Source organism: Barbus barbus, assembly GCF_936440315.1.
Source record: "Barbus barbus genome assembly, chromosome: 9".
NCBI lineage: Eukaryota > Metazoa > Chordata > Actinopteri > Cypriniformes > Cyprinidae > Barbus > Barbus barbus.
The window spans coordinates 15,327,540-15,350,053 of NC_136737.1; the positions used below are offsets into that span (position 1 = coordinate 15,327,540).

General features: G+C 38.0%; 1 protein-coding gene across 1 annotated transcript; it reads right to left on the reverse strand.

Moving 5' to 3' along the window:
• Positions 1-7,180: 7,180 nt before the first annotated feature.
• Positions 7,181-22,514, reverse strand: LOC306875494 (voltage-dependent calcium channel beta subunit-associated regulatory protein-like). Its single transcript, XM_079426113.1, has 9 exons — positions 22,444-22,514; positions 20,003-20,148; positions 17,322-17,401; positions 16,941-17,103; positions 16,099-16,270; positions 13,976-14,128; positions 13,583-13,817; positions 10,732-10,921; positions 7,181-9,400 (listed from the first exon to the last, which is right to left on the reverse strand). The coding sequence occupies exons 1-9, from the start codon at positions 22,492-22,494 to the stop codon at positions 7,963-7,965; spliced, it is 2,628 nt and encodes an 875-aa protein (XP_079282239.1). The 5' UTR covers positions 22,495-22,514; the 3' UTR covers positions 7,181-7,962.

The window sequence follows — 22,514 nt, forward strand, 5'->3', positions numbered from 1 at the left end:
GTCAATTCTTCCACATGTACGGCGCATACATACAGAGAATTGAAATTGCGTTACTCTCAGACCCTTGGTGCATACAGTTAACATTAAACACGTTCAGATACAGATAAATACAGTTTAAACATATGTACATACAACTATACAAATGAGGACATTGTAGAAAAATAAAGAAATAGATAAAGTGGCATAAGGCGCATGGCAGAATAGATAGAGTGCAAACCAGTTAAATAAAAACAAAAACTGTGCAGATATACGTGTAGTGCAAAAAGAGCTTATCAGTCTGAGGACATTGTAGAAAAATAAAAAAAAAGAGATTAAGTGGCATAAGGCATATGGCAGAATAGATAGAGTGCAAGCCAGTTAAATAAAACAAAACTGTGCAGATATGTGTGTAGTGCAAGAAAAGCTTGTCAGTAGGGAGAACAGTCCTTCTATCAGACTATCCGAAGAGGTAGTTTGCAGTCAATGCTGGATGAGGTAGTGATCAGTCCAATGCTGCACAAGTGACAGGTGCTGGTCACAGTTTTTAAGTTGGTGAGGGGGGGGAGCTGGGGGGGGCTCATAGTGTCAGAGTTCAGTGTTGCATGGGGTAAAAGAGGGGGGGGGGGGGGGGGGCAAGGACGGGAGGGAGTTCAGCTTCCTGACAGCCTGATGTATGAAGCTGTGTGTCGGGTGGGTGGGATCACCTGCAATGCGGAGGGCTTTGCGGGTGAGACGGGTGCTGTAAATGTCCTGGACATGACCCCAAAAATCAAAGTGGATTAATTATGCAGCAGGCTAGTCTATTTTGCTGACATTTCATTGCAGCAACTCAAAACGGTGATCAGTAGTTTGTATGGCCCCACGTGCTTGTATGCATGCCTGACAACGTCAGGGCATGCTCCTAATGAGACGACGGATGGTGTCCTGGGGTATTTCCTCCCAGATCTGGACCAGGGCATCACTGAGCTTTTGGACAGTCTGAGGTGTAACCTGGCGGCGTCGGATGGACCAAAACAATGTCCCAGAGGTGTTCTATTGCATTTAGGTCAAGTGAGCGGGGGGGGGGGGGGCATTCAATGGTATCAGTTACTTCATCCTACAGGAACTGCCTACATACTCTCGCCACATGAGGAACCCAGGGACCACTGCACCAGCGTAGGGTCTGACAATGGGTCCAAGGATTTCATCCCGATACCTAATGGCAGTCAGGGTGCCATTGTCTAGCCTGTAGAGGCCTGTGCATCCTTTGAATGGATATGCCTCCCCAGACCATCACTGACCCACCACCAAACTGGTCATGCTGAACGATGTTACAGGCAGCATAACATTCTTGATGGCTTCTCTAGATCCTTTCACCTATGTCACATGTGCTCAGGAATGAACCTGCTCTCATCTGTTAAAAGCACAGGGTGTCAGTGGTGGACCTGCCAATTCTGGTGTTCAATGGCAAATGCCAATCGAGCTCCACGGTGCCGGGAAGCGAGCACAGGGCCCACTAGAGGATGTCGGGCCCTCAGGCCACCCTCATGAAGTCTGTTTCTGATTGTTTGGTCAGAGACATTCACACCAGTGGCCTGCTGGAGGTCATTTTGTAGGGCTCTGGTAGTGCTCATCCTGTTCCTCCTTGCACAAAGGAGCAGATAGCAGTACTGCTGATGGGTTAAAGACCTTCTGCGGCCCTGTCCAGCTCTCCTAGAGTAACTGCCTGTGTCCTGGAATCTCCATGCTCTTGAGACTGTGCTGGGAGACACAGCAAATCTTCTGGCAATGGCATGTATTGATGTGCCATCCTGGAGGATTTGGACCGCCTGTGCAACCTCTGTAGGGTCCAGATATTGCCTCATGCTACCAGTAGAGACAATGACCCTAGGGATCAGTGCAATGCAAAACTAGTGAAAAACAGTCAGAAAAGATGAGAAGGGAAAAGAAATGTCAGTGTCCTCCACCTGTAAAACCATTCCTGTTTTGGGGGTCGTCTCATTGTTGCCCATCTAGTGCACCTGTTGTTAATTTCATTAACATCAAAGCAGCTGAAACTGATTAACAACCCACTCTGCTACTTGACTGACTAGATCAATATCCCAGGAGTTTAATTGACTTGATATATATTACACATACATACATATATATATTACGTATGTATATGGTCACGGAACAGAAGAATGCAAACACAGGTAAGAGTATGAACAGATTATTGAACAACACTCAGGCAGATAGCAGGTGAGTTTCTGGTTAGCAGATCATTACTGTGATGATACTGGCATGAGAATGATAGTCTTATCTGGTGTGCATGTTCTGGAGAGAAGTTGCTCAAGGGCTGAAGATAGGTAGATGGTGATACACAGATGACAGAAGAAGACGAAGGTCGGGATCGTTTGATGCACTGGTAAGTAAGTTTGATGCACAGGTAAGAAGTTCCATACTGAATGATGAGACCAGACAACCACATGGTTGGTGCTGGCATATATAGAGGGAATGATGAGACTGATGGCATACAGGTGTGGTGATTGTTGAGTGCGCATAGGTGGTAGCCAGAGGGGATGATGGGAAATTTTGTGTGCTGAGATGACTGGTTTTGTGACAGGCATGGTGAATGGAACTGGTGACACACACACACACACACACACACACACACATATATATATATATATATATATATATATTTTTTTTTTTTTTTTTTACACAGACATACATGCACATATACATACTGGAGAAACAATTGAGATATGAAAGACATCTCAGTTGTAATTTTTCTTTTCTATGGGAACCGGATCGTTTTTTGGCACATATATTCCGATGCTTCTGAAGTCTAGTACGTCAAAAAGTCCAGTGACCAGTTTTTAACATTTTCAGCACGGCTTAATTGGAGAGGAGAGCCTGAGTGACCTTCCGATAAAAGTGTGTATCCAGTCTGAGTCACCGGTGTCTCCCACGCATTTTATCTCTCGCTCTCTTTCCCTTGCAGAAGGGAATGGGCCGACTGAAATGTTGATGCTGTGCTCTCGCAAAGTACCATTCTGTCTGCTGATGGGATGGGGTGTGGAGTGAGTTACATTTCATCTCCATTAATTTGTGCATTGCTGGTGACTCACTGGCCATCTCTGCTTAATGGATTGCACAGGATATTGTGTTTCACGAAGCAGAGTTATTTCAGACACCATTTGTTCCTGTGACTTCGACTCTCACAGCGGTTCTAGGCACAGTTGACACTTCCATTTTAGGAATAAATGAACTATGTGCAGATAAGTCTGCAAGGGCAACCCATCCCCTCGTCTCTAGACAGTTTGCTCTTAGTAGACCACTACGAAATGATTGCGTTAGAGGACGCTTTCCACTGAAACCATATGTGCTGTCACTGTGATGATGAGAAGCACATCGTATTCTGTAGCCTCGAGTGGTGCATATGTACACAAAGCACGCTTCACAGGGTACAGTCATCCTAATGAGTGCCAAGCTTCTAAGGGTGAGCTGAGGCTTTTTCTTCTCTCAGTCTTCCTTTCCGAAGTACTGAATGAGGTTTCAATTAGCTTAAAATGCAATAAATTGCATGTGTGACCACTACTCTACTCAAATAAGATTGAAAGAGTGCTGTGGCTCTTTGGTCATGTTTATTAAGTAAAAAAAAAGTTTAGAAAATTTAAGTTTAAAGCCTTGATATACTTATAGTAAAACTGAAGAACAAACTGGTGTGTGACATTTTTTGTGACGTTGATTTTTGTCCAATCAAATGCTCTCTAGTAGCAAATCATGGTTCATTTTTATTTTACATAAACTAAATGTTGCTGGATATTAATGTTACCTTCATGTGCTATCAGAAATTTCCAACTTCCCACTTCTAAAATCATAATTGACCCTTCGCAGGGAGCTTGATTGACAGGCAATCTGACCAGTCATAATGTCAAATCCACCATTTTGTCTGACAAGTTTAAATCCGTGGACTTAAACTTGAAAAATTGTGTGTATTGACGTTTTTCCACAGGTGAAATAATATACTTTCTGATGTTCATTCATGGGAAGGGATGATCGGTTCACATGCCGCTTGAACTGATGTGCTACAGTGATGTCACAAGACGTTAAAGAGCCACACAACTGTATTTATTGTTTGAATTTCTTTAAAAATGGCAAAATTTGAAAGCTAAGGCTTTGTTTCATGCCAGTAGTAACCTGCTCTGTCTTGTCTGTCGGCGTGTTGTCAGTTTCCCCTTTGCTCTGCGATGTATTTTTCACTGCGAACATGATGTGTGGCATGAGAGCGGCATGGCTTGTTGGATGTAGCAACAGTAACTAAGGGGGTGGGTCTATGCGAAGGGTCAATTAAAAGTATGTCATGTTCAAAAGTGCTTTGTTCCTGAAAGAACAAAAATTATTGAGTGCAGCAGGTTTGTTCTTACCCATGTCTTGGGGAACTATTATTAAAGCCAAAATGTTTTGAAGATATTTAGTCAAAATCCAATAGATTGTGAATAAAACGTAGTGTCCCATTAATTGACATCCATGTAAACATACCCACTCCATTGTATACATTCACTCCGCTATCTAGATAGGCAGCTTTCTGACAATTGCAGAATTTAGTTTAAATAAATGCTTTTTTTTGCTATGGGAAATACCGGTACATACAAAATGCATTAGGCTACATAGTTATTTATATACCTAAATAAACTTGAGAGGGCTTCATGTCCAATTTCTGACTACGTAGGAATATTTTTTGTTTGGCAAATATCTTCCCTCACCACAGTTATCAATTATTTTGTGTATGTACAAGTTTTGATGTCAAATTGAATTGTGATCAAACATATGGTCCCCAGTGGAGAAATGAATCTCAGAAGCCTGTGATCATCGATAGAGTTGGTCATCTTCAATTCAGATGAGGAACATTCAGTACAGCAGAGGGACATGAATAAATAGGATGTGTCATGGTCTTTGTTTGTGTCGTCGTGCAAATGATTGATAGCCGTTATCACAAGCATAAAGGCCCTTTCCTATTCTTCCTGGTTACCTGGGTTTGCTATTGATTTAAAATCATAATGACTGTACAGCCATCTTTAATTTATTAGCTTGGCTGATATGAATATTTGATGTTCCCAAAGGGATATTCCAGCACCTAAGATGGAGAACAGCAGGGTGGAACATAGACAGGTGCTGATAACGGTTTGCCGGAGCGAGCCGACAATCTCCTGATCTTGAGATGAAAAAACGAAAAGGACTCGGGCAAAGTCATAATGCATCATTCTTTATTGACTAGTTGGAAAAACATAACATGAAAATAAATGTTTAGATTGGTTGGTCCCTCAAGGCTCAGTAGATCTAGAACAAAGAGATCCAGGTAAACAAAACAAACGTTCAGAAAGCTCGCCTCGCTTTCTCTTTTTAGTTGTTGTTTTTTTTTTTTTTTTTTTTTGACTGAGTAATTAGTCAAGCAGATTTTTACAGATTTATTTATTTTCTACATGGAAATTTGCACATAAATATATTTTCTCTTTCATCGAAATATAGTCAGCAATAGAAATAATCATTTTTGTCCATAGAAATATGGCAAAAAATCTCATCAAGTCAGCAAAGCAGAACTTCTAAAATAACAGGCTCCTTAAAATACTTTACAATATTTAGTACCAAGTCTACTTCTTTTCATTGTCAGAGTCACAAAGAATATCTGTCATTTGGTGCTTCATTTTGGATCTGCTAAACAATAATTTGCCATCACATGCAAATCTATACACAGTAATTCATCAACCGACAGGCTATTTGATTGTGCACATACTGTATCACCAAAAGGTCCCAACTAGGTTTATGTCAAATCCAAGACATAGACTATTTTAGTGCCTGCACTGGGACCTCATTGTGCTTATATACAATTCTACTTTCCTTTGTACAGATTTCGCTGTCCCTGACATGTTATGGATTACAGTTAATCAAAACCAAGGACCAGATTTGTAATAATTAATACAGGTGTACATGTATCTGACAATGCAATGCAAGTACCACATTTCCGATTTATTTCTATTTATGCAGTGCAATAACAGCTTTTTGCTTGTTTTCTGTTTTTAATAATCATGGTGTAGTAATTTGACCTATTCAATTATGTACAAACTAGGAGATAAAATAAGTGCTCTACTGAGATCTGGCCATGGCAATTGCTTACTTAATGGGACAGTTCATCCAAAAATGGAAATTTTGGCATAATTTATGTACCCTCATGTCAGTTATTGTTCACCTAGATAATGAAAGCCTTTTAATTCTAGACAGGGCACTTGAGATGCACCCTAAATAGTACATGTAGCTTTTAGAGAACTACTCGATAGTTCAAACAATCACCCTAAAAGGCCACAAAACAATGTGAGCCTTCATAGACAAGGCCTGTGGATGCTAACCAAGGTTTTTCTTCATTACATCAAGAGCCTCTATCACCAATGGCCTTTTCGCTCAGATTTCACAAAGATAGACTTTCCAACACATCACAATTGAGAATGCGCCAAGGCCAACCTTTTGTTTGCATGCTTCCAAGAAGATCAAACCCATAATGATCAATACAGAACGCAACCCATACTGTGAGTTGACAGACGGTTATACCAGAATCCCATTTTATTGGAATAATTCAGATCAACGTGAATGGTGGCATTTGTACCGAGATTCAACATGCTGGGCAGTGGGATTTGCTTTAATTTATTTTAAATAACACTTCTGTCCAAAGGCAGTATGTGCAGTCGTCCTCCTCTTGGGATTCTTGTCCTGGTAATTTTCACGTAAATGTAATGCTAACGAACACACAGAGCTCATTTCATGAAATACATGCATGAAAAGGCATGCCCTTCTCACAATGAAATTCATAAAAATGTCTCAGGCCTGATTCAAATCCTTAGAGAGAGGCATATCTGTGATCATTATTTTGCAGAACTGTTGCTTGCAGTGTTTTAATGTTTTATCTTGGTATTACCTGACAACAGTTTGGCACTGTATACTCTTGTTCCGTCTGTTTCTCATTCTCACAGATATGATCAACGATACAGAACAAATGATACACTTAAAAGATGAAAAGCACAATAATAATAATAATGCAATGGTCATAAAATTACAGTATCTCACAAAGAGGCAGTTTTAGCCATTCAGGACTTCAATGGTAAAATAACACTATTAAATGACAAGGACACTTAATTATGGATTGCAAACGTGTCGGTGGAGAACAAACTAACATGGCTAGTGATGTAGTGCAACTAATCCCAATTTATTTAATCCAAATTATAAACACTGAAGTTAAAATGGGAAAAAGACTTATGTTTGCTTAAGAACTGGCCCAATGCCATGGTGTTTCAGATATGCTGTTGTTTTTGAAATACAGGTTATGTGACATAATTAGACATGTCTACCCATTCAAGGAAATTTCTACAGTTCATTTCAATTATGATTTATAATTTATAGCATTTTTTTCTAAAATCTGAAAGCAGGTTCAACCATATGCTAATAATGTCCCAGATGCTAATAATAAGTAGTATTGAGGTTTTTTTTACAACTTCAGCAACAAAACATAATAACCGAATAGAGGGCTAGTTTGTACATATAAAAACAAGTAAAAGAAACTAATATTGATTTGGGTCATGAACAGACATCCGGATAGGCAGCATTGCAATATAATTCATGCAATTACAAATATAATCAATCTTTAATCTAATAGCACCCAATTTCACAGTGGATTACGTAGTGCAGAGAAAACATTGGCTTTTGAAGTCAACGAGTAGCTAAATGGAGAGCTATAATAACAGACTTTGACATTTCATTTGTTTAAGACTTGGTGCATTGAGCAACATGAGGTATGAGCCATAATTGCCATTTATTTAACACTGAGCATGGAAGAAACGTCTCTACACCACTGGTCTAGGACATAATGAGAATGATTTCAACGCCATTTAAATGACCAAAGCAAACCTGTTCCAAATCGGAGCCAATATCGACCAAAACTTTGCAACTGTAGTTGCAGCGAAGTGTTCTTTGCTACACTGGACTGTGATCGGGCGATGTGTAGGTCATAGTCACTGCACTTCTCTCGGGAGTTTCCCTGGTCCTGCGGAGATCCGAGTACAGCCGCTCTTCGAGGGTTGCCGCTAGCTTGTCACTCAGCTCTTCTGTGATTGTCTGTGGGCCATAGCTTGTACATTCGGGTATACGTTCATCAGGAGGCTCAGGCAGTGGCAATGTTTGCCTAGAGTTCTCCTGGCCCACCGATTGCTCTCCAGCAATATCAGTCATTGGAGGGGGCTGCGATGCCTCAAGGGCTTCCTTTTCGTTGATGGTTCCACTGCTTTCGGTGCTGGAAGATATTCTTATCTTGTCAGGATCCACATCAGTAGCGGTATCCTGATCTGCCTTGGGTTTCTCAGGAGTCCTGGTTGCACCTTCGCTGCTCTCTTCATCAGGTGCACTAATGATTCGTGGGAGCGTGTTGTGGTAGCTAGTCTCTAGAGGGTAGTTGACAGTTTCACCGCGTCGGAGCGGAGTGCGGTACCGGTCAAAAGAGGATTGGAAGCGCTGGCCGGGGTCGCTGTACTGTTTGGAGCACTGCCACTGCTTACGCAGGTGCACGCGGGAACGATGCTTGGAGCGCAGCGGAGAATCCTGCTGATCGAACTGCGGGTCATGCCGCAAGAACTCATGGAAAAGTGTGTCGGTTTTCTCATCAATGCTGTAGTCACGGCGGGAAAGGATGGGGGGATGAGGTTGAGCGTCGCGTTGAGTGAACATCTGGCCATAGGGGGACCACAGCATGGTGCTCTTGTCCGTTTCCACTCCGTCCACACCGCCGCTGGCACCCGCAGGTTCCTCTTCAAGTTCTTCGTCGAAGATGTCCGTGTCGTAGCTCTCGCACACGGTCCCTTTGTGCCCAGAACTGAAGAAGTGCCTGCGCTCCATGGCAGAGCCGTCCTTACTGCTACTGCTGCTACCAAACAGTCGCAACTCCTCAGGAGCATGCGAAGGTGCTTCTATCGAGGCATAACCGCTGTCCATTTGGAGCAGCTTGCGGTTTCCTGGCTCCCCGTCACTTCCTCTTTCAGAATCGACACTATCCTGTTTGCGACCTTTCTCCGATCCCTCATCTAGAGGCAAGTCTGCATCCCCCTCCATCTCATCCCCAATATCCTGCGAGGGGTACCTAGGCAGCCCTCCCATCTCGGTCTTACCCCCTAAAGAGCACACACTGTCTGCATCACTACGGACGGAGTCTTTGTCATTGTTGCTGCTCTGGTCGGACGAGACATACCGTTCGAGGGAGGCTCGAAGAGTCCAGATATCACGGTACAAGGTCTGAGGTTCTAAGCTCTCCTGATGGTAGCCCAACCCAAAACTCTCTTCCGGGGGCTCAGAGGTGAGGCCGATCACCCCGGGACCCATTGCTCTGCTGCAGCTGGGCTCCACCATCACCTCCACCTCTAACCTGAATGACAGCACACATATGAAATCAGTCAAGCTCATTATCTTAAATATAGTCAGTATTTCTTTAGAAAATGCCGCAATGTAGCACAACATCTGTTTTATGTCAGTGTTGGTTTGTCAAATAAAGTTTATTATATTTTAATACATTTTAAGTTTATTTTTAGTTTATCTTTGAGCCCAGATTCAGGCAAGTTTTAACTTTTAAATAAACTTTTATAATTTTTTTATATTTTTACAATCTTCAGATAACATTTTTATAAAATTGAAATTTTAAAACTTAAAATTGCAATACTCCAAAAACGGTAAAAAACACAAAGCAAATTTTAAGGTAAACTAAGGTAAATTCTGTAGACCATCCCTATTATATTATTTAATTAGAAAATACTACAACATAGCACAAAATTATGTCAGTGTAGGTCTACATTACTGGTCAACAGTTTGGGGTCAGTATATCTTTTTAAGTCTATCATTAATTTGTTCAAAAAAACAGTAATATTGTGAAATATTATAACAATTCAAAATAACTGGCTTTGCATTTGAATACATTTTAAATGTATTTTTTCCTGTGGTGGCAAAGCTGAATTTTCAGTAGCCATTACTCCAGTCTTCAGTGACACAAGATTATTTAGAAATAATTCTAAAATGCACAAGAAACATTTCTTCTTAATCTATGTCAAAGTTGTCAAAAGTTGTGCTGCTTAATATTTTTATTTTTATATTTCTTCAGGATTCTTCAGCATTTATTTGAAATAGAAATCTTTTGCATATTATAAATGTATTGTCACTTTGACCACTTTAATGTGTCTTCGCTGATAAAAGTGACCTCAAACGTTTGAATGGTAGTGTATGTTAAATATATTATGTTTGTTTATTTTCCTTTCCATTAAAGTTTGGAGTCCAGATTCAGAGATGTTAAAACAGATGTCTCCATTAGCGCACAGATGGTTGTGACTCACTCTGTGATGGTTAATTTGAGGAGACCAATACACAGCGACAGAGACAGGGAAGTCAGTTGTGATCGGTAAGCAAATATAAACAAATATGCTAATGTTCTTAAACATGGGAATTGTCCTTCTTGGCCCATTTTGGAAAACAAATGCAAACTGATGGCTAACAATACCAAAAGGTACACCTGTGGTATTTACCCAAATTCAAAGAAACAACTTCCAAATCTAAAGCAAAGCTTTTTGCATTGTAAGCTGATGATGCCATGATAAGGCAATGCGATCAGTGAGCTGAGATCCATCCAGCATGGAATGAGGTCTGCTGTATGAGGCGTGGTGAGGCAGATGGTTGCTATAGCGAATGCATGGGCGAGGCAAATAAAGATACCTGCCGAGGGAGGGTGGGGGTGTGGAAGGGGGGGGTAGAAGACGTGGACTAGACCGGGTGGGGCAGTAGGTGACATCCTTGGTGCGAGCGATGTACTGGATGAAGTCGATGTGATGGCCGTCATGGTCCTCCTGGTCCATGCTCTCGCTGGCTGCACGCTGCCGCTGGAACTGCCTCCGCTTGGGGGAACCTGAGAGGACAACGTGAATTTTGTGGCATCTTCAATAGACTGTCAACAAATAATTGGTCCACCAAAAAGAACCCTGTAATTGCCAAATGTAGTCGCAATTCCATCATTACCAACATAGTTCAATGAATTCTCAAAACCACATTTCCAATAGACATTTGCAAACTGTATCACAAAGTTTTGTAGTTTTGTAGTTTGTACTAGAACTATAGAATTGTAGTTACAAGCATAGTTTCTTGTGTGGTATTAGCCAATTATGGTAAAAACTTTTTATAATCTCTAACTTGCTCTCCCTCTCAAACTACTTTCCTTTTCCACCTTAAAGAGATCATGACACGAGAAACCAAATTTCCCTTGATCTTTTGAAATAGAAGAGGCCTTTGCATAAACACTACCTCCTGAGCAACACATCGACATAGGCATTCAGACGCTAACGGTTTGACACTTGATCATGCTGAATGCGAGTGTTGTGTTACGTCAAAAACAAATAGAAATTACAATCACTGCCGCTATCTTGTCTACACTGGATACAGTCAAAGTCCCTCGAAGGTATTCTAGAGTTTTTGCGAAGGGTCAATTGGTTGTAAATCAGCCATAAACTTATTAATTGTGGTAAAATTAACGAAAAAATACAGCCTAAATTATTTATAGGGCTAAATTCTAAAATAATTATTTTGAACATAATTATTCATAACAGTTAATTTTACAGAAATAGTGTTTAAATAAAAACATTTTAGTGGAAAAATATTGATAATTGTGACTTTTCTCTTCAATTCTCAATTTGTTAATTCTCACCTATCGCTATGTTATCTCATAGTTTTGATAAGAATCAAATCATATCCACTCTGAAATAGCTGATAGGCAAATTACTTTTAGCAAACTCACATTTCGTCTGGCTCCATTTTGGTATATAACTAGGGTTCTCTATAGGTACTATATTTTTTACCAAGAAAGATTAAAAACCTTGTTTTACAGGAGTGTCCTGACCAAGATAGGTAGCCAAATGTACACTTATACACAAATATAAGTGCAAACATAAGATCAACATAACATATGGAACATTAAAAACATTTACAAATCATTAACTCGTCTTCCAATTCTCTAATAATTGATTCTAACCTCTCCTCTTTTGCTTTTAAATGTAGTGCATTAGGTTTAATGCATTCAGAAAACATAATTAACATATTAACAATATAACATGCATCTTATTTGTTACCCTGGGCATCCAACAGTGGAAATCTATTATATGGAGAGCATGGCTTTTACCATGACCTTATTGTTTCACAGAATAAGAAACATTAAGAGTTTGGGACGCTCAATTTCGCTGTCTCTCATTTAAAAAAAAAACGTTTGGAATGGAAGAGCCCTGCGTCAACCGGCCATCTGCTTGAGAGTGAGTCTTGGCACTCAAATACAGCAGCTTTGTCTTGGCTGAGAGAATATTCTATAGTCTGCTACACACACACACACACACACACACACACACACACAAAAGCTGAACCATTTCTCTGCTCCACGCTACATGAAGCCATTAAAACTCTATTAAGGTCTTCAATCATTTTTCCAAGGTAATGCACAATGCAGGGGCTAAATGAAAAGCAAAGAAACATTCAATATTGCTTTGCATCTCCTAAGGCTAGGAAACTGATAGCTTCAAAGTTTCATAACACTGTCTGTACTTTCCACAGCAGTGTAATCTCACTTCCTTTCATGCTGACAGACCTGAGAGAATAAATCCAGATATATTTAAAGTAATACTTATATAATCAAACAGCAGCATTCTTATCAATCTATTCATTCATGTTTATTAATTCATTCAGTCCCATCAGCTACACCATGCACTTTTCTCATTAAAACATGAGGTGGTACAATATCACACTTGTGCTATCAGAGGATTTTTGTCATGTCAATGTTTTAGTATAATACAAACTTCTTTAATATACACTTAAAGAACATAATTCTTTTATTCAGCAAGGATGCATTAAATTGATCAAAAGTGACAGTAAAGACATTTTAATGTTACAAAAGATTTCAAATAAATGCTAATAATAAGAAATGTTTCTTCAGCATATTATAATGATTTCTGAAGGATCATGTGACTGAAGACTGGTGTAATGATGCTGAAAATTCAGCTTTACCATCACAGGAATAAATTATGCTTTAAAATATATTCAAATAGAAACATTGAATTGTAATGATATTTCTCAATATTACTGTTTTTGCCCTTTTGATCAAATAAATGTCCCAAAAGCCCAATAATTAACCCCAATTTTTAACAATATTGTATATTTAAGTGAAATATTTAAAGGTTAATATAATTTTTTTACGATTTGTTTTATTAAAAATAATTACATATTTTTAATAAAATTAAAAATGTTAAAAACCCATTTTAATAATATTAAAAATGCACTGCTTTAAAAACAAATTAAAATACCAATTATAAATAAAGCACTGCTAAAAATATATAAAAATATCTGGAAATTAAACCATTAAAAATGTAGTTGGTTTTATATTTAAGAAAAAATTGCTTTAAACAACACAAAATACCGCTATAAAATGCATGTTTCATTAGCACAGCTTGTTTTTTCGTGATGAAACTAGCACCCTACATTCACACCAGATGCATTCTTTAATCTGCTGCCAGCTCCTGGATGTGTCACTGACCTCTCATGTCTAGACTTGAAGCTCTCTGGCTGCTGTCGAACTTCCACTTCTTGATCTTGAAGTAGGGACTCGCTCCCTCCAGGCTGGCGTGTCGGCGGAGCTTGGTGAAGAACTGCAGCATGGGGCCCTGCGAGGCCCCGCCAGAGGAGGACAGGGCTGTGGATGAGGCCGATGCACCCTCTCTACCATTACCCATGATGCCTGTGCTCCCCCCGACTCCTCCTCTGACCTCCATCTGTTTGTGTTCGCAAGATTACATAAATGCAATACAATCGGATTATCTGCTGTATGCATTCAGCATGTGTTTGTGACTCAAATGAATGTTGAGTTGTCCGTTTGCGTGGATTGCTGTGTGTAATGTGACGTGTCAGTGGGTGAGTGTGTGTGACTCACTAGACACGGGCTGGATGGCTCAGGACCGGCCGCTGTGATGCTCTCACAGAACGTTGTGTCCACAGTGGAATTGAGAGCATCGCCAGGAAGGGCAGAGCTGGGACTGAGACTCCGGCTGGTCAGGGCAGTCTGGGGCAGTGAAAATACTGGTGGCTGTGCACGTGACAAACACAATGGGTGGTTATTATTTTGGCAGTAATAAGAAATCTGATTAAACAGAATGATGCCTGGTACATATATAAGAATGTTTATTAAAGATTCAGACTCAGTAACTTTATTGAAGCAGCATTCTAACATCAAGTCCTAATCAGGGGTGTGTTTCCCGTCATAACTCGCTGATTAACCACCATAGTATGATGCATTGTTGTGGAAACGAACTAGCTAGTCACGACTATTTCTCGAAAACGCTCGCATCGCCGTCACTTGAATCACATAAGTTCAACAATATAGTGCCATTGTTAATGACGTCACACGCATGTTGTGGAGTAATAACTAATGCTACTTAACTGATTAGAGATCTCTAAGATGTTGCTGTATTGAACATGGCACCTGATGACTAATTTACTATTTTTTGTTCCCTGTCATTTTAATGTATTTGATGTTTGATTCATTCACTCTAAAAAATCCTGGGTTATTTTTTAACCCAAATGCTGGGTTGAGCCATTTGGGTCATTTTTTTGGGGGGTTATTTTTTTAGTGTTTGGGTAGTTTTTGTGTTACCCAGCCTCTGGGTCACACATAACCCAATGTTTACCTATAAATAGAACAGTAAAAGATAAAACTACTTGTGCTACAAACCAGATTACAATTTTACAATAAATACAAAAACAAAATAATAGTATACGATATGCCAGTTTGCATTATGTTTTGTGCAGCTAAAAAAAACAAACTTGAAGCGAATGACACCAGAAGCCTTGCACATTCAAGTTTTAAAAGGTTGCTCTCTTACATTAAAATGCAAGCACTGGACCAGTGAGATTTGACTGTGGGAGGAGCTACCTCGTGGAATGACGCAATATCAGAATGTTCGCAATACCGTAGATCATTTCTGTATCTTTTTCCAGCACGATGAAGGAACCAGCTACTATTTTAACCATTTTTTCTTGCTATTTGATTATAATAGCAAAAGTTACTACATTTATAAACACAGTTTTCAATTTATTTTTAATCAATAATTGAGAAAAGAAATTACATTTAGGAAAATACACAACTGTTGAAATGTTTAGGGTGTACTATTTTTATTGTTTTTGCAAGAAGTCTCTTATGCTTACCAAGGCATTTATTTGATTAAAAATTCTGAAATATTATTACAATTTTAAATATCTGTTTTCTAAATGAATATGTTTTAAAATGTAATTTATTCCTGTGATTCAAAGCTAAATTTTCAGCATCATTACTCCAGTCTTCAGTGTCACATGATCCTTCAGAAATCATTCTAATATTCTGATTTGCTGCTCAAGACATTTTTTTATTATTATAAATATTAAAAACAGGTGTGCAGCTTAATATTTTTTGTGGAAGCTGATTAAAAAGGTCAAAAGAAGAGTATTTTTTAAAAATAAAAATCTTTTGTAACATTATAAAGATCTTTACAGTCACCTTTGTGCAATTTATTGTCTTCTTAATGATAAAAAGTATTAATTTCTTTCAAAAAACAAACTCTTACTAGTATAAATGATGGATACTGTTTCACATACTATGGTATTAGTAGTCAGTATACACTACAGTGTATATTGTACAGTATATACTAAGAACAGTATTCTGAACACAGCCGATTTCTTGTCAAGGGTCACATCAATAACAGCTGCTTAGGTAAAAAAAAAAAAAAAAAAAAAGGTACAATTTGTGAGATATGGTAGGATTTATCACTTGCCAATTCATCATGACATGGCTAAAGTAAAGTACAAGTAACAGCTAACATGTTAAAACATTAATGACCCCAATATCTAGATAAATCCATTGCTCCACTGCATAAATGTTTCCTTACATACCACATCACTTAACAAACTGACAATCCATCACGACCTCAGCGCTTTTAACTGACCTAGAAAAATACGATCTCATGCTGCCCTTGTTATGACTGACATCATATTCTCCTATTAGCAGAGTAATGTGGCTGTCACCTGAAGAATTGAGAGGCTGGATTTAGCGACGGGGCGCGTTGCCATGGCAATACTGTTCTCTGATGACTCACACTCGTGGATGGTGAGTATCTGGAGGGTGGGTGAAGGGAGGTGGAGGTGGGTGAGCCGTGCGTTCTTCAAGTGATGGAAGTCGCCCTCCGTAAGCGTGTACCTGAGGTGAGTAGGAAATATGACACATGCTGGCTGGATTTATCATTTCATTAGAGATTTACACCACAAATATATCACGGGAGTGTTTGCTGAAAGTGTCGTTTAGATAGATGTGCTAGGAGACAAATTGCATTGCGAAAAGTAGTCAACCGAAGAAACTTGCATTATGCTTAAAAAACAGATTAATGCATAACTCCGCTTTTAATAATAATTGTGTGTATATATATATATATATATATATATATATACACTGTATATAAAATCTATTATAGATATTTTAACAATATTAATAATATTTCTTTATTATTATGCATACATTTTCATGACCTTACAAATAAATAAAAAAGTACTTTCAAATATTCATTCATCAAATTACATAAATTTGTAGTTACTACGAACAGAAAAAGGTGCGTTGGATAATCATATAATCAAGTTTAGTTTTTTTGTACAAAATAGAAATTTTCCCTTACATGCTGTCATTAATTTTACCCAAAATCTTGATGTTGACATCAAGTTAATGCCCCTGTTATTCATCAACGGCTCATGCATCTGACAAGCTCAGATGTAAATGTAAAACGCATAGATAAATAAGTAATGAAAGCTGCAGTCTGCTGTGAATAGGAGCGCTCTGTGTGTCTAGAGTGGGCGGTAGGAGTGAGTGGGCGGCTGACCTTCGACCTTTCTCTTGTGTTTTCTTGCTGTGATCGAAGAGCGCTGCTTCGTTGAAGGAGACCCGGCGGCCGGTTGTGCCCGTGGAGAGGAAACGCTCTGTCTCCATGTCGTGGGAGCTGGCTGCCGACAGGCAATCTGACTCATCGATGCGAATCGTAATCTCTGTGCAGGGAGAGACAGATTAGACCAGAGGACCGGTTTGTTTTTCGTATGATGCCCTCAGTTGATGTATGTGAGACTGACACTTAAACTTGACCTTGACACTTTACCTGAAGCGAAATGTAAATACACATGGAAATGCATTACATCTTTTCATAAATAAGTGTAACTGGGAGGTTGGCATATAACATGGAATTGAACTTTTTTAGGGAAGTTCTTACCGTGCACTGGCTGGGCCTCCTCAATATAGGTGGTATTACTTTTCTCTGTGTCATCGCTAGCCCTGAGGCAAACAATGAACCTTCAATGCAAACACGTAACCAGTCAAATTCAAATTCATGTTCATCTCTTTCATTACATGCAGAACTGGGTCATTCTCAAAATATGACGACAAACATGTTCCTGGGCTTTACACATAAATGGAAAAAACTAAATTATAACATTATAACATTAAATTAAATGGCTCTGTTTCGCACATTTTTTATGATTTAAATTTTGCATTAAACTCCAAATTATTATGTTATATTATATTATAAAGTAAGTAATTATATAATGTAAAACAAAATTGCTATTGATATCATTGCTATTTTGATTCATTGCTATTGTCATGTGTTAAAAAAGTTTGAAGTGAAACAAACATTTTATTAATTTAAATTTAAATTTTATTTAATTTAAAACAAACTATGTTTAATTTTAATTTACTCAAATTTAAAAGTACTCAAAAGTACAAGATGTTTAAAAATTAAAATGAGATATTTGTGACTTTTAATCCATTTAATCTGTTTTCTGGAAATCTATATGCTAATATTGTATATCCTAGTATACTTGACTATATACATATATACATTTATTTATTTATTTAAAACCTAAATTTACCATCTTTTTCTTTTAAAAAGTAAAGATACAGATTATGTCATCCTGCACTACACAGATTTGTCAAATCAAATGCTGTTTAGAATCAGAATGCCCCCCCCCCCCCCCCCAACGCCACCTGCAACCTACTTCAAAATTTAATATTTAATTATGTTACTTGTTGTTTCCTTGTAATTACATGTGAAATATACTAGCACATTTCTGTAAAAATAGTTTCTCCACCAAGTGTAGTAAATCATGGCTGCGATGCAATCAAAACCAATCGAGATGTCCTGCCAAATCATGATTTTATGGTGTCTTTAAACGTTATGCAAGTGAGAAAGTCACCAGATTTTGAAAATGTCCCAGCTGTGAATAATTGTGAAAAAAATCTCATTCACATTCAACTGCGTTGACATCTAAATAAACGCCTTATAACAGGCACAATAACAACACCGGCTTTATTACGACAATATACAGTTTCATTCACCATAAGGCACTGAGGGTAATGAGAAACTGGAAATGAGTTTCCAGTCCTCTAACCACAGTGAATGGTGGCACACTGTGAGCGTGTATGTGTGTGTTGACTAGAGTGCACTCTCTCCCACACCGGGAGTGATTTATCGTGGCTGATGGCTGCTATGAGATCTCATTATACTCGTCATTTGTGTGAGCCTGCACTCCTCCAGGCTGCCTAGAACAGACAGACTCTACACCTCTCAGCAGCCACTGAGAAATACAGCCAGGCTGTGACGAATGTGCACAGAAAACATTTTTGGGGTTGAGTGTCCTTGGCTTCACCAGAGGAACAGTTCATTCCAGTTGAATCTCTGTGTTATGGTTTTATTTGATGTATAATTTAGTGTCAGACGTAATCATATGCATTATCTGTCAACATGCAAACATCATGCTGCAAGCGACATTCATAATGTATATTCTCAATATTCACAGAATGCATTTCTTCATTTTTTCTGTGCTATTTTTCTGTAATTTTACAATGATTTTAATTGGTTTTATGATGTGTTTTAAGATGAAAACTCTTCTGACTGCAAAAACACATCTTGTGTGAAAGCATCCTAACCTTAACCTCATGCAGTCTTATCATTTGGTGCGACTATCTGTCACGCAATGCAACCAATTACGGGAAATAAAATAAAAATCCAAAATGTTATTCTTAATATCAATCACTGATACAATATGCTATCATGGAGCCTTCTGTTACAGTTTGCAAATATTTTAAGGATTTTACATTTTAAATTTAAATTACTCAATTAACTTAATTAACTTAATTAACGTAGTTAACTTAAACTAAAATTTTACATTTTGCCTTGGCAACTAAATAAACAAAATACAAACTCATTTTAAAAACCTTTTACTGTACTACTGTAATAGTACTGTACTACTGTGTAATATCACTCAAATTAAAACTAAACTTGAAAAAAAGCTGAAAAATACAATAAAATATAAATATTAAATGAAAAACTTACAAAAATTTAAAATGTTGCCTTAAAGTACTCAAATTAAAAGTGAGGTTTAAGTACCAAAAATGACTAAAATTAAAATGACTGAATATACCTAAAACGGAATATATATATATATATATATATATACACACACACACACACAAAATTCTAAATATTAACACATGCTATAATAGATTTAAATAAATACTAGTAATAAAATTACTGACTATTACTAGTATTACTACTATGACTACTAATAACTTAAATTATTATGCATATGAAGGTAATATATTAGGTTGCACCACATGAGATTTTTTTAGGGACAAAGAAAAAAGTGGGAAATTCTAGGATGAAATATTACTAAAATCCCTAAAATTAAATTTAGATAGATAGATAGATAGATAGATAGATAGATAGATAGATAGATAGATAGATAGATAGATAGATAGATAGATAGATAGATAGATAGATAGATAGATAGATAGATAGATAGATCGATCGATCTGATTGGTTGACAGAAATGTTCATCCAGAACCAAGTGTGTTCAGGGGTCTGTGAATGTATATGTTGCGTGGGATTGATTTTACCACGCATGGCGTCTATCGCCTTCACAACACCATCGACAGACAATCAGAAGGACAGAGAGCAGGACCAGTGTCCCCCCGACAAAGATGGACAAGAGGACCAGCAGGAGGACATAGCCATTCTGTGTCTCTGATGACAGTGGGACGTCCTGGGTAAACACCAGAGAAAGAAACAAACCAGTCACAATGGAAATTCCTTCTCTGAGTAAAACCGCATGACTTCAATTTTCACATTATACAGGTTTCTCCAATTCCATTGTCCAACTTTTTCAGGTCTTAAACCCCCACAAAAAACCTTAATTGCTACCATTTTACTGACATCGACATAAACCGCAGACATTTTTTGCATAAAAGCCCTTTGTTCAAGATTGGTCCCTATGGTAATATTACATAAAGCACAGTTTCGGGAGAAGAGGATCTTCAGGTGTGTGGGCTTTTGTGTCTGAGTTGAGATGTTAAGTACAGTGTTCACCACGCCAAAGATGAGTTTAGAAAGCTCTAGAGGCGGAGACTTTCAGAGACAAGAATGGAAGACACAGAAGGTTCCTTCCTCAAAGACATCAAAGCACAAAGGCATACAACACCTCTTGCCCTGCCACCTGTTTAACTGTCATCTTTGTTCATGTCCCCAAAGAGATCTTCAATGGTAAGAATGCTAAATCAGAGCATAAGAACAAGGCCTGAATGAGCCTTTGGCCCATAGATGAAGCACCTTACAATTACTTATTATTATACAGTGTTTCAATTGGTGGAGCTGAACATCCTAATTGTAATACCAGCCATTGTTCAGGTGAAGATCTGGAAAGAGTTTATTCAGATTAGGTCTATTACTTTGTTAATGAAAGAGTTTGGAAGACTGATTTCTCTTCATTAAACTAGAAAGCTATTTATCACAGAGTCTGCCATTAACCTAGCTTGGCAAGAGCGAAGGATGAAAAAACTGGGACCTCTTTCATGGACAGTAGCATCATCGTGCAGGTCTCAAGAAAACGTCAGGCTATCTTGTTTTCAGAAAAATGGACAAAACAATATATTTTAACAGTTTTAAAAGTTTAGATTCTGAACTTTTCATTCTGTAGTTCTTCAGATAATCATTGCTGTTATTGTGCTTTAAGGAACCTAGAACTAAGATACTGATCTGAAGAACCTGTAAAGCAACATCAAGAACATTTTAATCTCCAAAAAACATAACAAATCCATACAAATACTGTCAAAATCTTTTGTTAGGAAATCTAAAAATGTATAATATCTATATTAAATGCTTTTATTCAAGTCAAAAACATTATTTAAAATGACTGAATCAATCTGACTACATTGTAAAAAGTTGGGTCACATTCAAAATAAACATGTAACAGTAGTCTATGGTCAATCAGGCAGAAATAGTTTCATTTTGCAGGTGAAATCCAGTCATTTTCATATTTCACATGATCTGGAGTAAATGTGACTTTACCTTATCTTTGAAGGCATCAAGAATTTGTTTAATAGCCAAATGATGTCCCATCTTTATAAAGAAATAAATATCACCCAAATATTATATTTCTGCCTAATGATGCACTAAATGTCTGGGGAAAAAAAAGAAAAAAAGAAAATCGCTCCAAAATATGTCCTACAGTAGAGTGTAAATGAAATATCGAAAGGTTATTTTCAGTTCAGGTTTTCGGCTAAATTACATATTTTTTAGATGATATATATATTTTTTTTTTTTGCAATTTTAGTTTCTATAAAAAATGATTTGGTGCATCACTAATTCTGAGATCATTTACTGACCCTCAAGTTGTTCCAAACCTGTACGACTTTCTTTCTTCCATGGAACATTTTTAAGAACAATTTAGTCAACTGATTTCATTGACAAGATCTTGCTCAAAGCAATGATTCATTTTCAAACTAGACATCACTACTTCTTTTTGCTCCTCACACAAAGCTACAATATGCGTTCAGAAGACACAAAATATAGAGCATGAGTCATATTGACCACATTTATGATAACTTTATGGGATCCTTTTTGAAGCTATATACAAGAGCAGCTACAGTAGTCTGTCATACAAGGTTTAGAACAACATGAAGGTGAGTAAATAATAATGTTTTGGGTAAACTGTATATTTATAAGGTCCAAAATCCCAGAACATCCTGGAATTAGTTGCTATTCCTAAATGAATGTCTCTATTGTAATCTAATCTAATGATGCTGCTTATGCCGGTAATTGAAGATCCTGACAGTAACTCTGGGTTGTGATGCTCTATCACATCGTTTGAGGGCTTGATGGATTCGGTCTGACTCAAAGTTCTCTCACAAAGGCTAATTTGCTTAGATCTTGCGGAGAATCCAATTACGAAGGACACAGAACAGGATATTTTCAATTCGCATGTCTGGAGATAGCTCTGCAAAGAGAGGGAATGGGTGTAATGAAAGTAACCAGCACAGGAAGGAGAAGCACAAGCACTTACGGTGGGGTAAGTTCTGTTCTGGTTTGTCCATATGGCAGACTCATTGCTCATGGTCCAAGCCAGAGAGAGTG